Below are 22,555 nucleotides of genomic sequence, written 5' to 3' on the forward strand. Positions count from 1 at the left end.
TAGAAAGCGTTTTGCCAAACAAAATAACCAGAACGTAATATATGCGCAAAGAGTACCGTGATATCTGGAGGGAATTTGTTCTGTAAAAGAAGTATTGTGTCATTGTATCATTGATTGGGACATTCATAAAGAGGGCAGAGATGTCAAAACTGACTAATAAATCATCTTTTTGTAATGTGATGTCTTTGATTATGGTTATGAAGTGTGTTTCTGATATAAGAGAGGGAATGACCTACTAACTCCTTGAGTGTTGTTGCTAATTTCTTGGCTAGGTGATAATTTGGGCTATCCACAATACGCGCGTTCCCCGAGATTTACGGTTTACCAAAGATTCGCAAACACATTGTACCTCTCCGGCCAATAGTTGAAGGTATAGGTAGTCCCAATTATCACTTAGCCAAGAAACTAGCATCCAACACCCAACACAAAAACTAGGTGTCATTAATACTCTAAAAAACAGGGGTTTGAAGATCTGCTCCAGTGAACAAGCACTGAAAGTCGAATTTAAAGTTATCAACAATACTTTTCTAAAAAATGGTTACAGCCAAAACACTATTAACAAAATTCTCTACACGGCCTCAATAAAAAACAAAGATAAACCAGACTACAATAAAACTATAACCATTCCTTACATTAAAGGGACATCAGATAAAATAAACAAAATGCTACAAAAATACAACCTCAAATCACCTTTAAACTTCCTGCAAAATTAAAAAGCTTACCATCTCATCCAAAGACCCCATTCCCTCCGCTGGCCCACCCTGGAGTATACTGTATTTATTGCACCTGTAATATACCATATATAGGGAAAACAGGATGCACAATTGCTATCAAACAAAAGGAACATAAATGACATATTAAATATAATAACTATGGTGAAGCTGGCCTTTCTGATCATGCCCTGAACACTTTACATAGAACATAAGCACCAGTTGTTTACATCACACCAAAACATGGTATGAACACAAATTTAAGGAAGCCTGTGAGATTCTTATCAGCCACCCCAATTTGAACAATAATGATGGGCTTAAAATCCCAAGCATATGGAAGGCACGTATTCTACGCACAAAACCTTTTTCTCTAAGAGTTAACTATAAACACGACTGTAGGTAATCCAGAATCCTAAATCTAAAATAACAGTTGTAATGTTAAAAATAGGACATCATTGTTACTGAAAGAAGACTATCTATAAGAAAGAATGTTTTTCTCATGTTATCTTAAATAGAATTTAGCTTTGATATAGTTTCTAAAAAATTAATTAATTTGTATTTTTTTTTTTTTTATTCACTAGAGGTCATGCCAGTAGAATTACCAGTGATCATATCATTGCTTCTTTATTGTGTGTAATGTAATTCAGCTTGTCCTTGTATATTTGTATATACTCAAGATGATGCTCTTAATATGAAGATTGAAATGTTGGGAAATTAAAAGAGTTATTTATAGCACATTTGTAAAGTACATGATTTCAAAAATGGATAAATTTTGTCAGGTTTAACATCGCTTTTTTTTTTTTCCCATGACTATCCTTCTTTTAATTTCATCTTCACATTTACCATCATTTCTGATTCTGGATCCCAGTAAATCATAACTTGCATTAATTTCTATTTTATCTCCCTCTATTATAAATTCATTTAAATTGCCAGAAGCCATCACTTTTGTTTTGCTGATGTTTAAGTTAAGCCCGGCTTTGTTTCTTTCTATCTTAACCAATAGAATCGACCGCTCCAGATCTTTCTTAGTTTCTGCTCTGAAGGTTGTATCATCTGCTTATCTTAAATTATTTATTTATCAGCCACCAATTTTAATTCCAGCTGGATCTTTATCTAAATCATCCATTTGCATTATATTTACTATAAATATTCACCATCATTCTTCTAGACTCCACCAAATACTACTCTCTGGTGTCTATCTGTCAGCTATCCCCCCCTCCCATCCATGCTACTGGCCTCATAGCCATTCCCATCGTCTCCAGTTTTTGTAATAGTTTTCCATGTGGTATTCTGTCAAATGTTTTGGTAAATTCGAGCAGTATCATGGCCATTACCATGGCCATAGCCATTACCTTCATCCAATTCTGCTGTCACTTTATTATAAAATGTGAATAAGTTACTAAGACTTTTCAAAGCCATGCTGCCCACTATAGAGTATTGCATTCCTATTCACCTACTGTTGTATTTTACCTTTCACCAACTTTTCCAAAACTTTAACAGCCACTTCCAATATATTAATTGGCCTGTAGTTTGCTACTTCTGTTTTGGAGCTACCTTTATGCAATGGTGTACTGTCTTACCCTCTTTCCACTCCCTTGGAACCCGCCAGAGATGAGATTTAGATTGAACAACTTCGTAAGAGGCAATGCCACTTCTCTTGCACATTCACGTAGTACATGTGTTGATATTCCATCCAGTCCCACTGCTGTGTTCACATTCATATTTTTTAATATGCTGAACACAGCCTGTTCATCTACTTCAATGTTGATATACATCTCTATAACTGCAAAATCATCACCTGAATGATGCACCTTTGCAAAATGATCACTCAGCAAGTCAGCTATTTCTTTTGGTTTAGTCACCTTCCTACCATGTGTGTATCGTTTAAAGTTATTCTACCAAAGTCATTTTTCCTCTTACTTTACCTTAGAGAATTTGGGTTTACTTTAGAGGATTAGCCTGTTTGGCTAATTCTCTCTCATAGTCTGATTTGGCCTTTTTTACCATACTAGTCATCCTTCTTGCTTGCACTTTGTACTGTTCATGAGTATGCTGATCACTTTTTTTTCTTTATATTTCCTCCACAATGTTTTCTTTTCTTTTTTTTTTGCAGCTCTTGCTTTATATTGCTACTCATTCACTTAATTCCAACTTGGTTTAGCCTCCTGACCTTGGATATGTGGTTGATACTCAGTGGCATAGCTAGAGGGGGGGGGGCAGTCCACCCCAGGCGGCACCTTGAACCTTTTTGAACTTTTACGGTTAATTCTAAAATACAGTCTCGAGAACTCAGTTCCAAATGTTGTAATACTGCTGCAAATTTTCCTCAGGATTTCTGTAAGTGTTGCCAGTTGTGAGAGGAGTTTTTCTAAATAAAATTGATTCAGAATTACCAACATTACTATGAAACAGACTTTGCCAATGTCATCGATGATTTTGCTAACAGAAAAGTAAGAAATATAACATTTTAGAATGTTGAAATTAAAGTTTTACTTCAAAAATAAACATAGCATGTTAATTTATTTCCTTATACATCGTTTTGACTTTTTCTAGTATTTTTGGTGTGTATTGAGAGGGGCGACAAAAGCTCTAGCTACACCATTGCTGATGCTGCTACCCTCAAGCAATCTCTGACCACTTGCCATGCACTACTGACATTCTCTCCTTGTCTATTCTCAAGCCATGGCACTGTTCCAAGTTGACTCCTGAGTCTCTCATAATCACCAGCCTTATAATCGAACATTCTTGATAGAGAACTCGACATGTTAGGTAACTTCCCAGATTAATTTAACTGTTTAATTTAAGCCTTAACACTGGAAAAATGCAAATAGAGTAAAGAGGGCAAAATAATCCCACAACATAAAGGAAGCTCCAAGAGAGAAGTAGCAAATTATAAGCCAATCAGCATCTCAGGAGTTGTGGTGTAAGGTATAGGAGAAATTGGTAAAATGCAGAATTCAGGATAGGAGTATGATGCTTTATCAGAGACAAGACTGTGATGGGTATATCTTGCTTTAGTAATTTGCTTACTTTTTATAATAAAGTGAGACAGTGGAGTTTGAATAAGGGAAATGGCTACTCAGTGATAGACATTTGACAGGATTTCACATAGAACTCTCTTGCATAATTGGAGCAAATGGGGCTGGATGTGCATCCGGTTATTTGGATTAGATGGTAGCTGATTGACAGATATCAGAGAATGATTTATGGAGGAATTGAGTCCAGGTAAAGGGAGGTGACCAGTGGTGTACCATAGGGCTTAGTACTTGGTCTGAAGACTTTAATAAGGCCACATCTGGACTACATCCGGACATCATCCCCACAGAATCCAGCAGACTTGGTCAGCTGGATTCTGTGGGGATTAAATGATGGACAGGATCCAGAAGTAAGTGACAAAGATTGTGGCAGGTCTATGGAATGCACCCTATGAGAATAGGTTGAAAGCCTGTATGCTTCAAAAACAAGCTGGTGGATGAAAAAGAGGAGATGTGATAGAAGCATATAAGTTATTAAGGGACATTATAGGATTAGCACTGATGACCTAACAGGAAGGGAGAGAATGAAGGGTCACCCATAGAAATTGTGTAAGAATTAGTTAGCAATGCTATTACGGGGGGGGGGGGAATCTGGAAAGTTCTGATAAACACCTAGAACAAAAATGATAGATAAACACCTAGAACAAAAATGATATTAAAGCAACTGATATAACCACAAGAAAGAACATATCTTAAAACCCTTTTAACAACCATATTTCATCAAATTATAATAATTTTTGTTATTTTTCTTTTAGGATATATAAGAAGACATATCAGAGGTTTTGAATAAATTCTTTAATTTTGTGTGTGAGTTGTAAAAATGGCATTAAAGTTGATTTTACATAAAATTCTGCTTTTTTTTTTCTGATATTTCTTTATTGTGTGAAATGGCTTTGGTTTTATTGTAATCTTTTTATTTTTAGGTTTAGTCTTTGTTGTGATTTTAATTATTTTATTTTATTTATGTATTTATTTATTTTTTTGTTATAGTTAGTGTTTATGACTGTCTTGATGATAATTTGTAATTTTTTGTAGAAATTAAAGATGGAAACTTCACCTTATGTTGAAGTAAATTTAATAGATTTAAATCTGCAGCTATCCGTCATGAGGAACATAAATTCTGTATCCAGTATCACGAATCTGAGCAGTCTGGCGTAGCAGAACATGCATCTTGATTAAACATAGGGTTCTTTTTGAAGAAAATTAAACCCCTACATAAAAGTAGATTCCTTGTAAAGCGGTTATACAAAAAGAGCTGTGAAGCATTTCTATGTTATCAGTACTTTTAACAGATCTGATGGCCTTCATTTATCATCTTTATGGGAAATATTATTGTATCAATCATATGTAAATTCCTGATTATTTATTATTATATTAACTTTTTAGGAATTTACTGACCTTTGACTGTCTTACACTGTAGTGGTGCTATGCAGTGGCATAGCTGGGGGGAGGGGTGCAGAGGGGTGGTCTGCCCCGAGCAGCACTTTGAACCTTTTTGAACTTTTGCAATTAATTCTAAAATATAGTCTCGAGAACTCAGTTCCACATATTGTAATACTACTAGGAATTTTCCTCACAATTGCTGTAAGTTTTGCTAGTTGTGAGAGGAGTTTTTCTAAATAAAACTGATTAAGAATTACCTACATTACTATGAAATAGACTTCGTCAATGTCATCAACGATTTTGCTACAGAAAAGCGAGAAAAATAACATTTTAGAATGTTGAAATTAAAGTTTTACTTCAAAAATAAACAAAGTGTTTTAATTTATTTCCCTACACGTTGTTTTCACTTTTTGTAGTATTTTTAGTGTGTATTGAGAGGGGCGGCAAACTCAGGGATCGCCTCAGGTGGCAACTGCTCTAGCTACACCACTGGTACTATGTACTGTGGATAGCTGAAAATTTTACATCTATTAAATTTACTTACTGTTTAATTTACGATAAGTTTTCCATCTTTAATTTCTACAAACATGACAGCTTACATACCTATCTTGAAGCAATTTGTAATTCATTATTAAGAGCTTGCTCATTGAAGCAAATCATTAATATCCTATTTTTGAAGGTGCTGATAACACCTAGTTTTTGTTTTTGGTGGTAAGAGGTCTATGTGTTATGTATTAGATTGTATGTTTAGGTTTACAGTAGATGGTGAAAGACACATTTGAAGGGATAATGTGACAAGTGTATCCAAAAATGGAAATGTTTTCTGATTTTCAGTTTCACTTCTGAATTGGAATGTTCAGGTGATTGATGAAGGCTTTTAAGTATTAAAGTTTCCTGTCAACTGAACAAACAGTACAATCACTTAAATTTGCCATTGAAATTAAAAGCATAATGCACTTCTATTTCTTGATACACTTGTCTTCTTTAGGCTCTGTTCATGTCTGCTGTAAACCATTAAATACATATACACTCCTTTCCCCATTTGATGCAAAAACTATGTGTATTTCTTGAGTAATCAAGTACAGAACACATTGTGTCAGTTATCAGGTCATCCCAAAAGTAATGCTGTTTTTAGCATTAAGTTTTGAAAGGATATAAATGATAAATCATTTGCAAATTTAATCAAGTATATATTCTCCATTTGAATCAATAATGCTCTTCCAACATTGTGAAAGCTTCATAATGCCATTTCTATAGAATTCAGGAGATTTGGAGGCAAAGAAGTCTCATAGGCTGTTTCCATGCTTCTAATGTATCATATTATTTTTCATTAATGAAAAGTTGCAAACTTTGAAATAAGTGATAATCTAAAGGTGCAAGATCAGGAGAATACGAAGGATGCGGAAGCTTTTCCCAGCCAAGTTCCTCAATCTTGGTACAGGTGATTCTTGCACTATGTGAGGGCAATATTCCACCAAACACTTAACAAAAACTTCTGAGGGTGAAGGTCTTGTTTTGGCTGAGGTTTAGCCTGTTCCCCCTGAATGAACCCACTGGCTTCAAAAGTAAATAACTTCTTGTAAAGTATCCACTTTTCATCACTGGTGACTATACAACTCAAAAACTGCATATGTTGACACGCTGTCTTTGATTGTTGTTTGTCAGTTTGTGAGGAACCCACTTGCCAAGCTTAGACACTATTCCAAGTTCTTGCAAATTGCAATGGGTGGTCAATGATGATGAATTAAGATCTTTTGCTAAATCTTCAAAAGTGGCATTGGCATTTCTTGCAATAGTGGCTGCCAGCATATCATTATCAAGAGAGAGAGACAGGGTGCCTAGAGCAAGGAATTCAAGCTAAAGACTTCTGTCACAATTTTTGGAACCATTGCTGGCACTTTTTGCACATTCTAAACATCGCCATAAAATTCTTGCCCATTTTTTACAGTGTTATCAGCATCGTTTCCATTTTTGAACTCATAAAGCATGATGTGCCTAACATGCTCTTCAGTGACCCCCATAGTAATAAAGGATTATTTAAACAATAACTTATGTATGATGTTCTTGCATTCCTTAGAATGAGGCCACATCAGCTTAACAGTACTTATAAAGCTTTAAAAATTTATGTTTAGACTAGCTGAGACATGTTTGAACAAGTACAGTATAAAAAACGACTTTAATTTTGGGATGACCTGATACTTATCAATATTTTATTGTGATATATATGTGTTGTAAAATGTTGATAGCATAAAAGTGGCCAAGAATGGTGAATAGAAAATTGATTTCAAAGGATATATTGCAAAAGTGATAAAAACAGCACAAAGAAATGCCAGTATATTAAGAAGCACATTGACAAGTACTGATAAGGATGTGGCCATTCCACTGTACAAGGTTATGATTAGACCACATGGATTACTGCACACCAATTTGGTCACCTGTGTTTTTTTGGTAAGAAGCAGGATCTGGAAAAAGTTCAGAGGCAGATAACAAACTCAGTATTATTATAGAATGTTAGAATGCATCTTACTGTTGCCTCCCTTGATGAGTCTTGACTCCAGGAGGTGTTTGTATAATAATAATATGGAGGTATTTAGAACATTACAGCATTATGTAATTGCCAGTTGGCTAGTTTACATCTTGACAAGCAGTTATGAAACTCAACTAACTTCCTTAGCACATGGAAAATTTGGGGATGCATGGAGCAAGAAAATACTGAAAGAGAACTGCAAATAATAATATTTCAGTGAAGATTTTAGAAGATATTTACCTCTGGACAATGATACATGTTGACAACCATATCATAAAGCAGCGTTTCCCAAATGGCGGGTCACAACCTTGCACCGAGTCATGAAAGCTAAATGCCTGGTCGCCTAAAATAAACTCTTGAAAACCTAGGTGTTTTGTTTTTGGGTTTTCTTTTTTTCACAAAACTCTGAAATACAAGTAAATAGCATTTAATCAGGACTAATGAATAAATAAATTAATTAATAGAGCTGAAAAACGCACTCCATCTGCATTGCCATTTCACAGTCTCTTTGTTCAATGTAAAGTAGCTCAATTATGGTGACAGCAGCCACGCCACCAGCCAAATCGTTTGGCGGTCTGCTGTTTGTTTTACTCGCCCACCATGTTCTCACTCTGCTTTGTTCAGTTTGAATTAAGCAACGAGAGAGAGAGAGAGCATATTTTTTTGTATTTACTGATTACATGTACCTTGCCCAGTGGGTTCCGCTGAACAACCTTTATTATTATAATTGTTTCTAAATAATTTATTTAGGTTTGTAATAAAACAACAAACAAACAATGTGCCGGTTACAAACTCTTCAATTAGCACCAATGAACAATCGAGTGACGTGCAGCTGGGCACAAGTTCTGAGAACAGCACTAACAATGGCCTTACAAAAAAGAAGATGCACTGGACCCGACAGTATTCTGAGGATTACATACGATTCGGTTTCATCGAGGGTGCTGATGACAAACCATTATGTATTATTTGTTGTGCGGCACTTTCAAACGAGTCCATGACATGAGACTATCAAAGTTGAAGCAACATTTGGAATTGAAACATCCGAACTACAGTAATAAGCCAATAGATTTCTTTATAAATAAAAAGAGAGAACTAATAGCTACCAAGAAGACTGTCTTCGAATTTTTCTCAGGAAGCTCAGTCTGAAAACCTTGTAATGGCTTCTTATGAAATATCAAAATTAATTGCTGAAACTGATTATCCTCACACAGTTGCCGAGAAATTAATAGTTTCAGCAATGAAAATGTTAGTATCTCGAATATGTGATAAAAAACAGGAGATCCAAGTAAATATGCTGTTGCTATCCAATAACACAGTGAAGTGTAGAATCATAGAGATGGCAGATAATATCGAAGAAACTGTTGTAAGTCACTTAAAAGAGTGCAATTTTTTTTCCTTGCAAGTCGATGAAAGTACAGACATATTGGACAATGCCAATTTAATGTGTTTTGTGAGATACGATTGTGACAATACAACTCGCACAGAATTTCTTTTTTGTAAACCTCTGGCAACAAGAACAACAGCTGAAGAAATTTTTAATTTGATTGCAAATTACATCAATGAAAAGGGCATTGAATGGAAGAAATGTGTGGGACTGATTAGCGATGGAGCATGCGCAATGGCAGGTGCACATACTGGACTTTTTCCGAAGATCAAAGCTGTAGCACCAGACCGTGTATGGGTGCCTTGTAGCATTCATAGGGAAGCATTGGCCGTCAAAAGAATGCCATTACTTTTAAATGCAGCTATGCAAGGGTGTGTACAATTTATAAACTTTATAAAATCTCGTCCATCGAATTCAAGAATATTCTCTGCGCTGTGCAAAGAAATGGGGAGTGAACATCTTCTTTTACACTGCAAGGTGCGATGGCTGTCAAGAGGGAATGTTTTAAGAAGCTTATTGAAATGAAGGATGAAGTTTTAATATTCGTAGACCAACATCCCCCAATGGCTAGGGATGTAATATTTGAATTCAAAGACGGTTTTCATGATGTCAATTGGTTAAACAAGGTTGCCTTCCTTTGAGAAACCGATTGAAAGTCGAACCGGTTTTAAGAATATCACCTTTTCCACCAAACCTGAAGTTTCTAGTTAACAAACAACAGCATCACACTTCTCATTAATAAATTACTTGGCTTTAGTTTAATTTCTTTATATTTTTGTAAGAGTAAATGCTTCTTTATTATAATAATAATAAATGAAAACTCTATGAACATTCAAATCTGTTTTATTTTACCTATTGGCCATAAAAATTTTAGTGGGTCATGAAGATGAAGTATTAAAATAACCAGGCCACGGAAAAAAAAGTTTGGGAAACCTTGTCATAAAGCATAGAGTTTAGAACCTGGATGTGACTGATGCGGCTGCATGACATCATATAGTATTTCTTTGGTTAGCAACAAAGAATGCTATGAAATAGGAGCTGATAGACAAAATAGTGGAGAGAGAGAGAGAGATAAATTTATGGATCCAGAATTTCTGGTCTGTTAATGGCAATTGGTATATGTGATATTTTTAAGGTACTTCTTACAGGAATTTGTCAGTTCATGAAATAAAGGAACACGTGTTAAGACTTGAGTGCTGGGAGGACATTATTATTATTATTACTTGACACCTCCGGGAGTCCAAGGACTCATCGAGAGAGGGCACCTACTCTGCAGCTCTGTCTCCACCACTCAATCCACCAACTACAATGAGCCGCAACTATACCAATGCCATCTACCGCCAACCACTACTATTTTCAGAGAATCACAAACATCCATGCCCATGGTGGAATTCGAACTCACAGCCTTTTGGCTGGAGAGCGGATATGCTAACCAGGCCATCAACTCGGCCAACCATCTCAGACATCATGTTGGAGGTTTAATAGAATATTTACAGCACTAGGAAAGAATTAAAAACTCATTTTAATACTTCATAATTAATAATTAGTCTCTTTATTTTTTGTTTGTTTTTTTAATCTGAGAAAACACGAAAATGGTGTATTATTCAATAATAATTTCTTTAAAAAGTTGCATGTAGTATTGCCAGGTACAAAAGCATGGAAATATCAAACCATGGAAACCTTAACTCATTCAAATTAAATATTTTTTCTATTTTTTTCATACTGTTTATACTTTATTTTATTACTTTGCAATAATAATTACATACCGAAATCTTATTTTTGTATTTTGCGCCCTTCAATTAGAAAAGGCCTAAGTTCGATTTTTGTCATGATGGGAGGAATCTTTATATGGACTTTTTCAATTGAAGGTGAGTTAGCCGATCTCATACGGAGGTAGCAGGGTTTTTCCTCCCAGAAACTTGGGTTTTTCATCCCACATACAGACAAATCGGCCTTTCAGAACACACACAATTTACAGACAAAAAATACCAGCTGTGGTGGTGGTTGTGGGCAGTAGATGGCATTGATGTAGGTGACTGGTAGTAGAGGTTCTGTGTAGTAGTGGATGGAGAGTTGTACGCTAGGTGTCTTCCTGCAATGAGTCTTCAGACTCCTTGGAGGTGTCACGAATAATAATAATAATAATATATCCTGTGAATGAAACTAGCAGAGAAAATTTTTTAAACATGTTAATGCATTACAGCATACAAGAACTATAAATATGTAAGCAGCATGATGTTATTAACAGATGAAGGGAGTCTTGCATAAAATGTGAGTTCCATAAAGTTTGTGGTATGTAATTCTTACGTAAGTCAAGGGACTTTATATATTTTTTTATGTGGATCCCATCCATGAAAAGCTATTGGCCTATAGTACATTAGTGTTATTACTGTGGGTCAACTGTTAGATAAGTTAGAAATCCAGCTCTAGAGATCTGACCTCCCTTCTTAAGTTCCACTGATCAGGCAAGGAGGAAGGCTGAGTTAGTTGCCATTAGTAATGTCATAACATAAATAGTTTTTCCTATCAGAATACAACAGTCCTCTCCACCACCCTTGACTTCTTAATATATTGTGGATGTCATTTCCTCCTCTTGGTTACTCACACCACTCTGAACACAACCACATCTGAGTTTCCTTTGCTATGGAACAACTGTCACCCAACAAGAAGACTGGAATTAGTCTTGAAGAAAGTTAGTTGTATTCATATTAATTTTTTTTATTCAAAAGATATTGTTTATCATTAGCTGTTAGATGTGACATCTCTTTTGTATCTTCTTTCACTGTTTTAGAAAAAAAAAAAAAAAAAAACAGAATTTCTTGTATAGTATAATAATCATTTATTGATTAATTTTAATAATAAAGATATTTAAATATTTTTGTTTTGAAAAGTTATTTATTATTTATTCAAAAAAATACAATAACTCAAACATTTGATTAATATAGTTATTGCCTGTGGAAAATTAGAAATCATTAGTAGACATTTATCTTAATTATGTATTTATATTAATGAAATAATATCCTTAATTATAAATAGCTAGAGCTTTGGAACTGTTTGTAGAGTCTTTAGTAAAAAAAGCCAGTGACATTACAAAATCCAGAAATGCAAAGACTCTTTCTACATCTCATCTGTAAGGACCTTATTATTTTAAGAATACTATTTGCCTGCATGCATGCATTCTTAATAAATGAGTATTGTTTTTTTTATTTTATAATTAAAGAAATTTATTATTTATTTAAAGACTGAAATATGCAAACAGATTTTTAAGGTTGAATTTTAAATCATGTTGTGTGCTACCTAAAAATGCATATTTCGGAGAATTTTGTGTGTGCTTTTGATGCACAGTTTACAAATACAGTAGGCCCCCTGTATCTCGGTTCGAAAAAAGCACGCAAAATGGTCGAGCGCCGCTGGTTGAAACATGCATATGCGCAGACTGAACTTGTCAAAACAAGCTTGTTTTGCTAGGCGCATGGACTTAAACATGCGTGTTTGTTCATGTTTAGTTTTACACAAATTGTCGAAAAAAGCAGTCAATTGTCTGTCATTGCAATTAAAAATTGTGTTTAATTGCATTCACAATTTATTTGCTTGAATACAAATAAATTATGAAAAATTTAAAAATAGCATCAAAACCGAAGAAAAGATGTGAAGTGCTCAGTATTAGTAAAAAATCAAAGATTATCAATATGATTGAAATAGAAAAAAAGTCAATTGCAACCGTTGCAAGATCTATAATAAAAACAAATCTTTGATACACGAAGTGTTGAAGAACAAAGAAAAAATTTGTGTCAGTCTTTCCATTGCGCCCAAATATGCAAAAGTTACTGGTACAGGGCGTGATAAGGTGTTACTCAATAAGGCTTAGAGAAAGCTTTTGTGAGTGGAAGACATGACAAGAAAAAGGATTCCTATTGATGGTAACATGTTATGACAAAAAGCATTGATCCTATATGAAGACATGCGGCTGCAAGATGAAACAGAAGAGGAAGAAAAGTCATTTACGGCAAGCAAGGGCTGGTTGCATAGATTCAAAGCTAGGTTTAATCTAAAACCCATAAAAATTACACAAGAATCTGCATCAGCTGATGAGAAAGCTGCTGCATTGTTCCCAGCAGAATGTTAAAAAAATTATTGCAAAGAAAGGTTATCATCCTAAGCAAGTTTTTAATTGTGATGTAACCGGCCTTGTTTGGAAGAAAATGCCCCAATGGACCTATATCCATAAAACTGAAGCAAGCACCAGGCTTTAAAGCATTTAAGGACAGATTGACGCTACTTTGTGGCAATACAGCTGGTCACATAATTAAACCTGGCCTTGTTTACCGAGCACAGAATCTACGTGGCCTTAAAAACAAAAACAAAAGTTGTCTGCCTGTTTTTTGGCAATCAAATCCGAAAGTGTGGGTCACGGCTGTGTTATTTACAGAATGGTTCCATTGATGTTTTACTCCGGAGGTGAAAAAATACTTGGAGAGGGAAGGATTACCATTTAAAGTTTTATTGATAATAGACAACGCTCCCAGGTACCCTGAGTCACTAGTCACAGAAGATGAAAATGTTCAAGTGGTTTTCTTCCCACCTAATATGACCTCATTGCTTCATCCACTCAATCACGGTGTCATTAGATGCTTCAAAGCCTCATATGCTTGGCAGGTTTTCGATATGATTCATGCAGTGGTTGAGGGTTCTGCTGATGTTGGAGTCATGGAATGCTGGAAATCATTTACAATTGCAGATGCAATCGTGTTCATCAAGGGAGCAATGGACGAATTGAAACCAGAAACGGTAACTGCATGCTGGAAGAATTTGTGGAGTGATGCCATTCATAATTCACACATTAACTTGCAGATAACAACAATAATTAACACAGCACGGAAAATAGGTGGAGAGGGATTTGACGATATGACAGAAGAAGAATTGAATAATTTACATAGATGGACATCGTGAGGTGCTCACTAACGAGGAGTTGAAAGATCTTGCCAAATCTTTTACAGAAGAAGATGACGATGAGGATGAAAGTGAACAAGAACCACCAGCATGGACACTCGAAAAATTAGCCACGACAGAATAGCTCAAACATTAAAGGAACAGATAATGGATTATGATTCAATGATGGAGCGCAGCATAAAAATTACTCACACAATAACAGAATCTTTGCAGAACCTGTTTACTGAATTGAAGAGACAAAAATGGCAGCTTCCAATAACAATGTTTTTTAAAAAAGTCGAGAAAGCTTCTACTATTGATGATCCTCAGCCATCCACATAATTTGCTCAGTAGGCAAGCAAACAGCCGGCTACCAAAGATTCGGAAGATGAATAAATATATAGCTGAACATAACAAGGTGTTCTGTTCTCAGTTGATTCCTCCTAATAAGAATAAAAATGTTACGATTTTATTAAGTTACATTTTCATTAGCATATTTTCTCATTTTGTTCTACATAATTATTATGTGGGTTAAATTTTATTTGTCTAAAAAAAGTTTTATTGAATGAGGCAATTTTTTTTGGATTTTTGCCACTTCACCCGTACTACTCAGGGGCTTTCTACCATTTGGACACACATTCCATTGCTCCTTGTAGATTCTAAAGACGTAAAAATTGTTTCATGATAATGTTAAATAAATATGTAATATTATTATTACATATTTTCGAGGAGCAATGGAATGTGTGCCCAAATGCGGTAGATAGCATCCCTGGATAATATGGGTGAAGTGGTAGTCTAGAAATTACCTCATTTAATAAAACAATAACTCTTTTTATTATTATTTATTTAGCCATACAATTTAGTGTATACATTATATATTAACTGCATAACACATTCACTAAAGAACCCTACAGTCCTAGCGCGTGAGACTAAGTCAATTTACTAATAATTTCCTGCTTCAATTTTGCTATATATGTGCAAAAATCTGGGTCTCACTAGTGGTTCACTACTATTTGCAGAAGACAATGGAACCAAACCCTTTGGATAGGGGGTCTACTGTATATACATATATATATAAATCATCACATTAAATAAAATATTTCCTAATTTCTGTTTTTATATTGTTAATTTGATTATTTTCTTATGTTATAAATATAACATAAGAAATAACATATTGTGTGGCAAAGTGCAAGGTTATGCATAAGGTTGGGGTCTAAAGATTGCCAATGTGCCAAATTGTTAGAACTCTTCTCCAAAAATTGATGAAGCCAGAGGTTTAGGGATGTTAGTAGATAGGGAGTTAAAGTTTAGAGGACATATCGCAAAAGTGGCTAAAACAGCTCATCATGGATTACTTTTACTGAAGATCACCTTAAAAAGTGGAGAGACAAACAGGTTATTATACCTTTTTATAGAGTGTTGATAAGACTTCATCTTGACAACTGTACACAGATCTGGGTTTCTTGGAGATAAGAAGGAGGTGGAGAGGATCCAGAGGTAAGTGACCAAAATGGTATCAGATCTATGGAATGAACCTTATGATAACGTCCCTATCTCTTCTTGTTAGTGTGTTTTTCAATAACTGAGTAATCCTATTAGCTATCCTGCCAACTTTAGCAATATGCTCTCTAAATTTCAGCTCTCTATCTAGGGGGTAGTAGTAGATATTAGCAGCTTGTAATCTTTGTATCCCATCCATTATGTTTTTCCCATACTTTCGGCCTATTTATATCATCCTGCAAGTTCTCTACATCTCTTTGATTAACTATTACCTTACCCAACTCTGCATCATCAGCAAACAACTGATTATCTCTCTTCAATTATTTCCTATATCATTTATGAACAAATTAGACAACAGTGGTCCTAGCACAGAGCCCTGTGGCACACCACTAGTTACCTGCTTTCTTCTGGATTCTGCTCTTCCAACAAACAAAGGAACAAAGGACAATTCTCATCTCAAATGGGAAATTGTAATTATTTTGCTGGATCTGATTCATCAAGTAGAAATGGGGTTACAATAATAGTCAGCAGTCCATCAATCCAATTAATGATAAGATGATCTCAACTAAGCTTATTCCTGTCACTCTCTTTTATATATATGCACCAACATGTGATGCAGATGTAGAAACAATTGAAACTTTCCATGAACAACTTAATGCTAGCATTTAAGCAGTATCCAAAAAAGATATTTTAATTATAAAAGGTGACTTTAATACAAAAGTTGGAAAATTAGTAGATAGTCACAATAGAAATGTTCTTGGCTCCTTTGGTCCTCAAAATCATAGAGGAGAAATGCTGACAGACTTCTGCATCGAAGTATAAAATAGAATTTCTGAATTAAGAAACTTTGCTAATGAAAGAACTCCTGAAGAACTCTGGAATAAAATAAAAGAAATAATCTTAGAAAAAGCAAAGGAGATTCTTCTTCTTTTGGGAAGAGTTAAATATCCATGAGCTATTTGGATATTTAATGTGCCATTAAATATCCAAATAGCTCATGGATATTTAATGGCACATTAACAGAAATTGAAAACAGAAGGGCAATTAAGGCAAAAGGATTATCAACAAAAGTGAACAGACAGAACTACTCAAACCAGTCTAAACTTATCACGAAACTCTGCAAAAAAGATAAAGAAAACTTTTTTAAGTAAGATGTGTGAAGAACTAGAAGAACGTGCTAAGAAAAATCAAGCAAAAGACCTCTTTAATAAGATTAAGCTTATGAATAGAAACTTTAAACCAATACTTTAATATAGCTGATACCAATAACCAAATTCTAACAGAAATTAATGATTATCTCAGTAGATGGAAAAATTACTGTGCTGATCTATATAAGATAATTCTCTCTCTTTCTCATTTGATGAAGAACCGAATGGAAAGCATATACAAAAAGAATCATACATCTTAAAAACAGAAATTGAGTTGGCACTGAAAAAACTCAAGAATGGAAAAGCTCAAAGTTTTGATGAAATACGAAGTGAACTTCTCAAGAATCTAGGATATAATGGAATTGACATTTTGAATAAACTTTGTAACAAAATTTGGAATACAGCTGAATGGCCTGAAGACTGGGCCAGATGTATATTTATGCCACTCACAAAAAAGGGAGCACTCGGTGATTGCAACAACCGTAGAATGATTTCCTTAATCTCTCATGCAAGTAAACTTTTGTTATATGTAATTAAGAAAAGATTAAAAAACATTTATTGAACATCAAATTCCAAATGGACAGGCAGGTTTCAGAGCTAATAGAGGAACCAGAGACCAAATTGCAAATTTGAGACATCTAATAGAGAAAGCATGAGTTCAACGTCCCTATGTATCTGTGCTTTGTGGATTAAACAAAGGCTTTGATTGGTTAGCTGGGATACTCTATGGAAAATCTTAAGAAAAATGAGAATTCCAGAATACGTGGAGCACTTAATAAAACAACCTTACAAAATGAACACAGCAGCAGTGAAAATCGACAAAAATATGTCAGGATGTTTCTGAGTAAAAAGGAGTGAGACAAGGCAGCATCCTTTCCCCTGATCTATTTAACATCTATGGAGAGCATATAATGAGGAAGCTTTGAATGTATGGAAGTCTGAAATTTCAATTGGATGAAGAAAAATAAGCAGTCTTAGATATGCCGATGACACAGTACTGATGGCCACTAGCATGGAAGAACTAAAATCACTCATGATGAGAGTTTAATGGGAGAGCATAGAATGTGGGCTAAAAATCAACAGCGCTAACACCAAATTATTATTATTATTATTAATATTATTATTATTATTATTTGACACCTCCATGGAGTCCAAAGACTCATCGAGGGAGGGCACCTTCTCTACAACTCAATCCACCAACTTACCACAACTACATGAATGCCATCTACTGCCGACCACCACTAGTATTTCCAAAGACAATCACAAACATCCATTCCCATGGCAGGATTCGAACCCACAGCCTTTTGGCTGGAGAGCGGATACGCTAACTGCTCAGCCAGCCAGGCTCATATTTTCAATTGTTCTATATAGTTCAGAGTCATGGACAATATATATGGTGATGGAAGAGAAGAGAACTCGATGCAAAATTGATCTAGATAAAGTTGAATAGTTTGTATATCTTGGAGCACTAATAAAAAATAAAGAAGGCTGCGGATCTGAAATTAAAAGAAGAATTGCTATGGGGAGAGAGGCAATGACGTAACTACAGAAGATCTGGAAAGACAGAAAGATCTCTCTGACCACCAAAACTATGCTGGTTAGCAGCCTCATATTTCCAATTGTTCTATATGGTTCAGAGTCATGGACACTAAATAAAATGAATAAAGAAAGACTCAGCTCCTTTGAGATGGGGTTGGAGAAGGATTCTGAGGATTTCATAGATGGAAAAAAGAACTAATGCTAACATCATTTCACAACTGAACATCAAAAATTGGCTATGTGAAATTGTCGATAAGAGAATACTTCAATACTTTGGCCACATATTCGAAGGGAGAATGATAATCTGGAGAAGACAATGATGCAGGGCAAGGTGGAGGGGAAACAGAAAAAGAGGAAATCCATGGTCAAGATGGCTGGATCAAATCCCAAAAATATTAGGTATTTCAATGGAGAAAGCTTCAGCTGCCACAGCAGAAAGAAGATGGAAGAACATTATTAAAAGAACACGTAAGACCACAGTAATAACTTTTTAATTAATAAGATACAAATATTTCATACTAAAACTAATAGTACATATTCAGTGTCACACAAACAGTTATAGGAATGGAATACAAGTAACGAATGTTTGGTGGATCACCTATTAAAATACAATTGTTGCCGCGTGCTAGGAAATGATAGAAAATAATAATTAATTAATATTTAAGATAATTGGTTTTTTTCATAGATGCAGGTTCAAATATGAATGCCTTTTTGAAGAAAGTTGTGAAGCTATTTTACACGACTGAATTTAAACCGAAATGATTGTCTCTCTCTCTCTCTCTCTCTCAAAGAACTGGGAGACTTTTATTTTATGTAATCATTAAAAAAAAACAATTATCTTAAATATTAATTAATTATTATTTTCTATCATTTCCTAGCACGCGGCAACAATTGTATTAGTATTTTAATAGGTGATCCACCGAATGTTCGTTACTTGTATTCCATTCCTATAACTGTTTGTGTTTGTTTTGACACTGAAGATGTACTATTAGTTTTAGTATGAAATATCTGTATCTTATTAATTAAAAAGTTATTACTGTGGTCTTACGTGTTCTTTTAATAATTATACTATGCCACAGGTACCTCTAAAAAAATGGAAGAACATTGTTAACAAGGTCACAAGACCTCAGACATGAGGAGGCTAAAGAAGAATATTCTACTTTTTGGTATCTATCTATTAGCTACCCTTTTATTCATATCACCAGTTTTCTATCCACCCATCCACCCACATTCGTTGCAGTTTGCATAAGAGAGCTCCATGTGGTATCCTGACAAATGCCTTTGCAAAATCCAGCAGTATCATAGTGTAGCTATACCCTTTATTCAACTCAGCTGTCACTTGTTTATAAAAAGTTAGTAAATTACTAAGGTATGAGTGACCGACCCTTCACAAAGCTGTACTGTCCCTCAGGGTATCATATTCTTATTCACCCATTCCTGAATTCTCTTTTTAACTGACTTTTCCACTACTTTTGCCACCACTCCTAAGATACTGGTTAGTCTATAATTTGCTACCACAGACTTAGTTTTCCTCTTTTATGCAAAGGAATTATTTTGCCTTCCTTCACTCTCCTGAGACTTTGTGAGAGCTGAGACTTAGATTAAACAGCATAGTCAAGGGCATTGCCATTTCCCCCCTGCACATTCTCGTAAAATGTGAGCTGATATCCTATCCAACCCCACAGTTGTATTTGCATTCATATTCTGCAATATATTAAGTACCTCCAGTTTTTCAATTTGTGTTCTCACTTTAGTCCCTGTCACTTCTGGCATAAAAGTATTTTCACTTGCATGATATACCCTCAAAATGATCACTCAGTAACTCAACAATTTTATCTGTTTCCATTACCTCTCTACCATGTGCACTCATTAAAGCTATCCTTCCGCAGTCATTCTTCCTCCTACTTGCCACATTAAAAAAAAATAAATAAATAAAAATACCCCAACAACATTTTCTTTGTTTGCAGTTCATGCATAAATTATACTACTCATCCATCTAACTCCTACCTGATTTACTCTTGTCTTCTTCCAGATACTCCTTGACTATCTCCATGTACTATGAACATCTTTCCCTTATAGATCTTTATGCCATGGTACTACTTCAAGCTGCTTCTTAAGTCTATCATTATCACTAGCCTTGTAGTTTCACATATACCCCCTCCTTAACTGGAATTTCCACATATTTTGTTACCTCCCAAGTCAAGACCACATAATCACTTTCTCCAATCAGAGGCAATGTGGCCACTTAGTCATCGACCAGTTTTCTGATTCTATAACCAGATCCAACACATTCTGCTTCAAGTAATTATCTCTCAGTAGGTGTTTAAATTCCATTTCCTTCCTGCCATGTGACCTTTCATGGCAGGAAGGAAATGGAATTTCATGGCAATAATAATTACTTGACTTGCACTTATTGTACTAATCTTCTGATGTTTGTCTTCCATATCATCCTTGGCAACAGTCCCTGGTCTATATAGCAACCAGTTTTATATTTTGTCCTGTTGGCCTCTCTCATACCAGATTGACTCAAAAGAACTGTCATGTGCCCAAATTACTTATTCTCTTATTGGCTGCAATTCATCTGGCTGCAATATCATAAGCTGTACCTTGTCCCCCCGTCCTGTCTACTCTATCTTCCCTGAAAATAATAAACCCATTGCATTCAATCCCTGTAACTACATCATCTGCTGTTAGCCATGTCTCACTAATGCTTATAATGTTGGGCGAGGTTGTACTAACCAATGCCAAATACTCCTCCCTCTTGTTCCTCATACTTCTGGTGTTAGTATAAAGCAACTGAGCATCCCTTTAGGCCCCAACCACCTTTGCTTCCTAAATTTCAATATTTTTGTTTGAGAGACTAGATTCTGCTCCTGTTATTCATACTTATTTGCCTCATGAGCAAATTCATGCACACACTTGTCTGCATCCACCCTAATTTCTTTAGTTTTCCTCATTTTGCACTTTTACCCTCAATTAACAAAGCACTTTTTAGACACCTAACTCTGAATCCATTTAAGTGCAGTCCATCAGCATTGTACAATTCTTTCTGTCCATCAAACTCAGGCCATAGATCCACAAACTCTAGACTGTTCCTTCAATACAACCTGCATATTGATTCATTAGCTATCATCATCCTTCTCATTTGACCTCTACAACATGACAGCAGACTTAAAACTTTGCCTTCTTGCCTTTCTTTTTTGCTTCTTCCAATAACTCTTTCACATCTTTGCTCATGCAATACTTCTCACCTCAGGTCATTGGTTCCAGTCAAAACAATCAATTCTTTCTCCTTCCCTTTATGCAGTGTGACAGCGTTACTAATGTTATTAATATTTGCACTAGGGAAACAAGATTTTGTAATGCTTTTGTGAAGTACTCTCTCCCCCCCCCCATCATAAAATCACTGAAAAAAATTATCTGCTTACGTTCTTTCTCTCATTTATTCTTACGCGTTTCTTTTTTGGGTTCAGACCACTTTTTTTTTTTTTTTCTCAATTTGACTAATCTCTTGCTGTTTTTGCAGCCTTTCAGTCTTGTACTTTGTCCAGTAAAAGACTACTTGCAAGTGAGCTATATCTTTATTCAGGTCTTCTATGTTGTCCTGAACATCCACCACTTTACTGTTTCTTTCATCATTTTTTAAACCTGGAACTTCATTCACTTCATTATTTTCGGTTTCACGGCTTTCAGTACTAACTTCCACTACTTTATTCTCTGGCTTTTAAAGCATCTATGGCTCTCTCTCTCTCTCTCTCTCTCCACTTCCCCTCTCATACCAGAATCCATTTTCTCTTGGCAGCAAATGCATAGCATGCGTGCACACACACACACACACACACACTACATTTCACAAATCCCCCACATTAAATCCCCTGCACAACTATGTCTCGGCTGCCATTGTTCACATTGGTGCCATGAATAACACAGTTTATCTATCGCACATGATATAAATATACCAAAAATAAATATACTCTCACCTACACAGTCATACACACAAATACTACAATCAATAATTATCAGAATATCATTAAATCAATATTAAAACAATGACTTAGCTGCGAGCCTACAATCACGTGGTCCATGTAGTGCATACCACCTGGCATTTCCGTTGGTTATAGCATCAGAGGATCTGATTGCAACAGAGATATTATCATTACCCTTTGGATAGGGTGACCATGTAGCTTTGACTTGGAGGCAGAAGTAACACTGAGAAAGGAATTTATGTGAAATTATAATGCAGGTGACTGTAATAATCTTAGACATTAACTGGGAGTAGTGTTATAGATGGAAGAATTGAAAATGGGAGATATCAGCAGTGCATGGCAGCTAGTGAAGAAATATTTATCAGCAGCAATGGCAAACAAGTGAAAAAGATAACATGATTTGTAAAGTGAAAT

The 22,555-nt window shown here is 35.2% G+C and overlaps 1 protein-coding gene across 1 annotated transcript in view; it reads left to right on the forward strand.

Moving 5' to 3' along the window:
- Nucleotides 1–22,555, forward strand: part of NC2alpha (negative cofactor 2 alpha) — a 162,684-nt gene that overhangs the window by 54,178 nt on the left and 85,951 nt on the right. The window contains exon 3 of the mRNA XM_090400574.1: nucleotides 12,076–12,169. Coding sequence (XP_090256700.1) covers nucleotides 12,076–12,169 — 94 coding nt within the window. The remainder of the gene's footprint in view (nucleotides 1–12,075; nucleotides 12,170–22,555) is intronic.

This window comes from Typopeltis vanoorti, chromosome 11, assembly GCF_054136105.1.
Source record: "Typopeltis vanoorti isolate ZY-2024b chromosome 11, IOZ_Tvanoo_1.0, whole genome shotgun sequence".
Taxonomy (NCBI): Eukaryota; Metazoa; Arthropoda; class Arachnida; order Uropygi; family Thelyphonidae; genus Typopeltis; species Typopeltis vanoorti.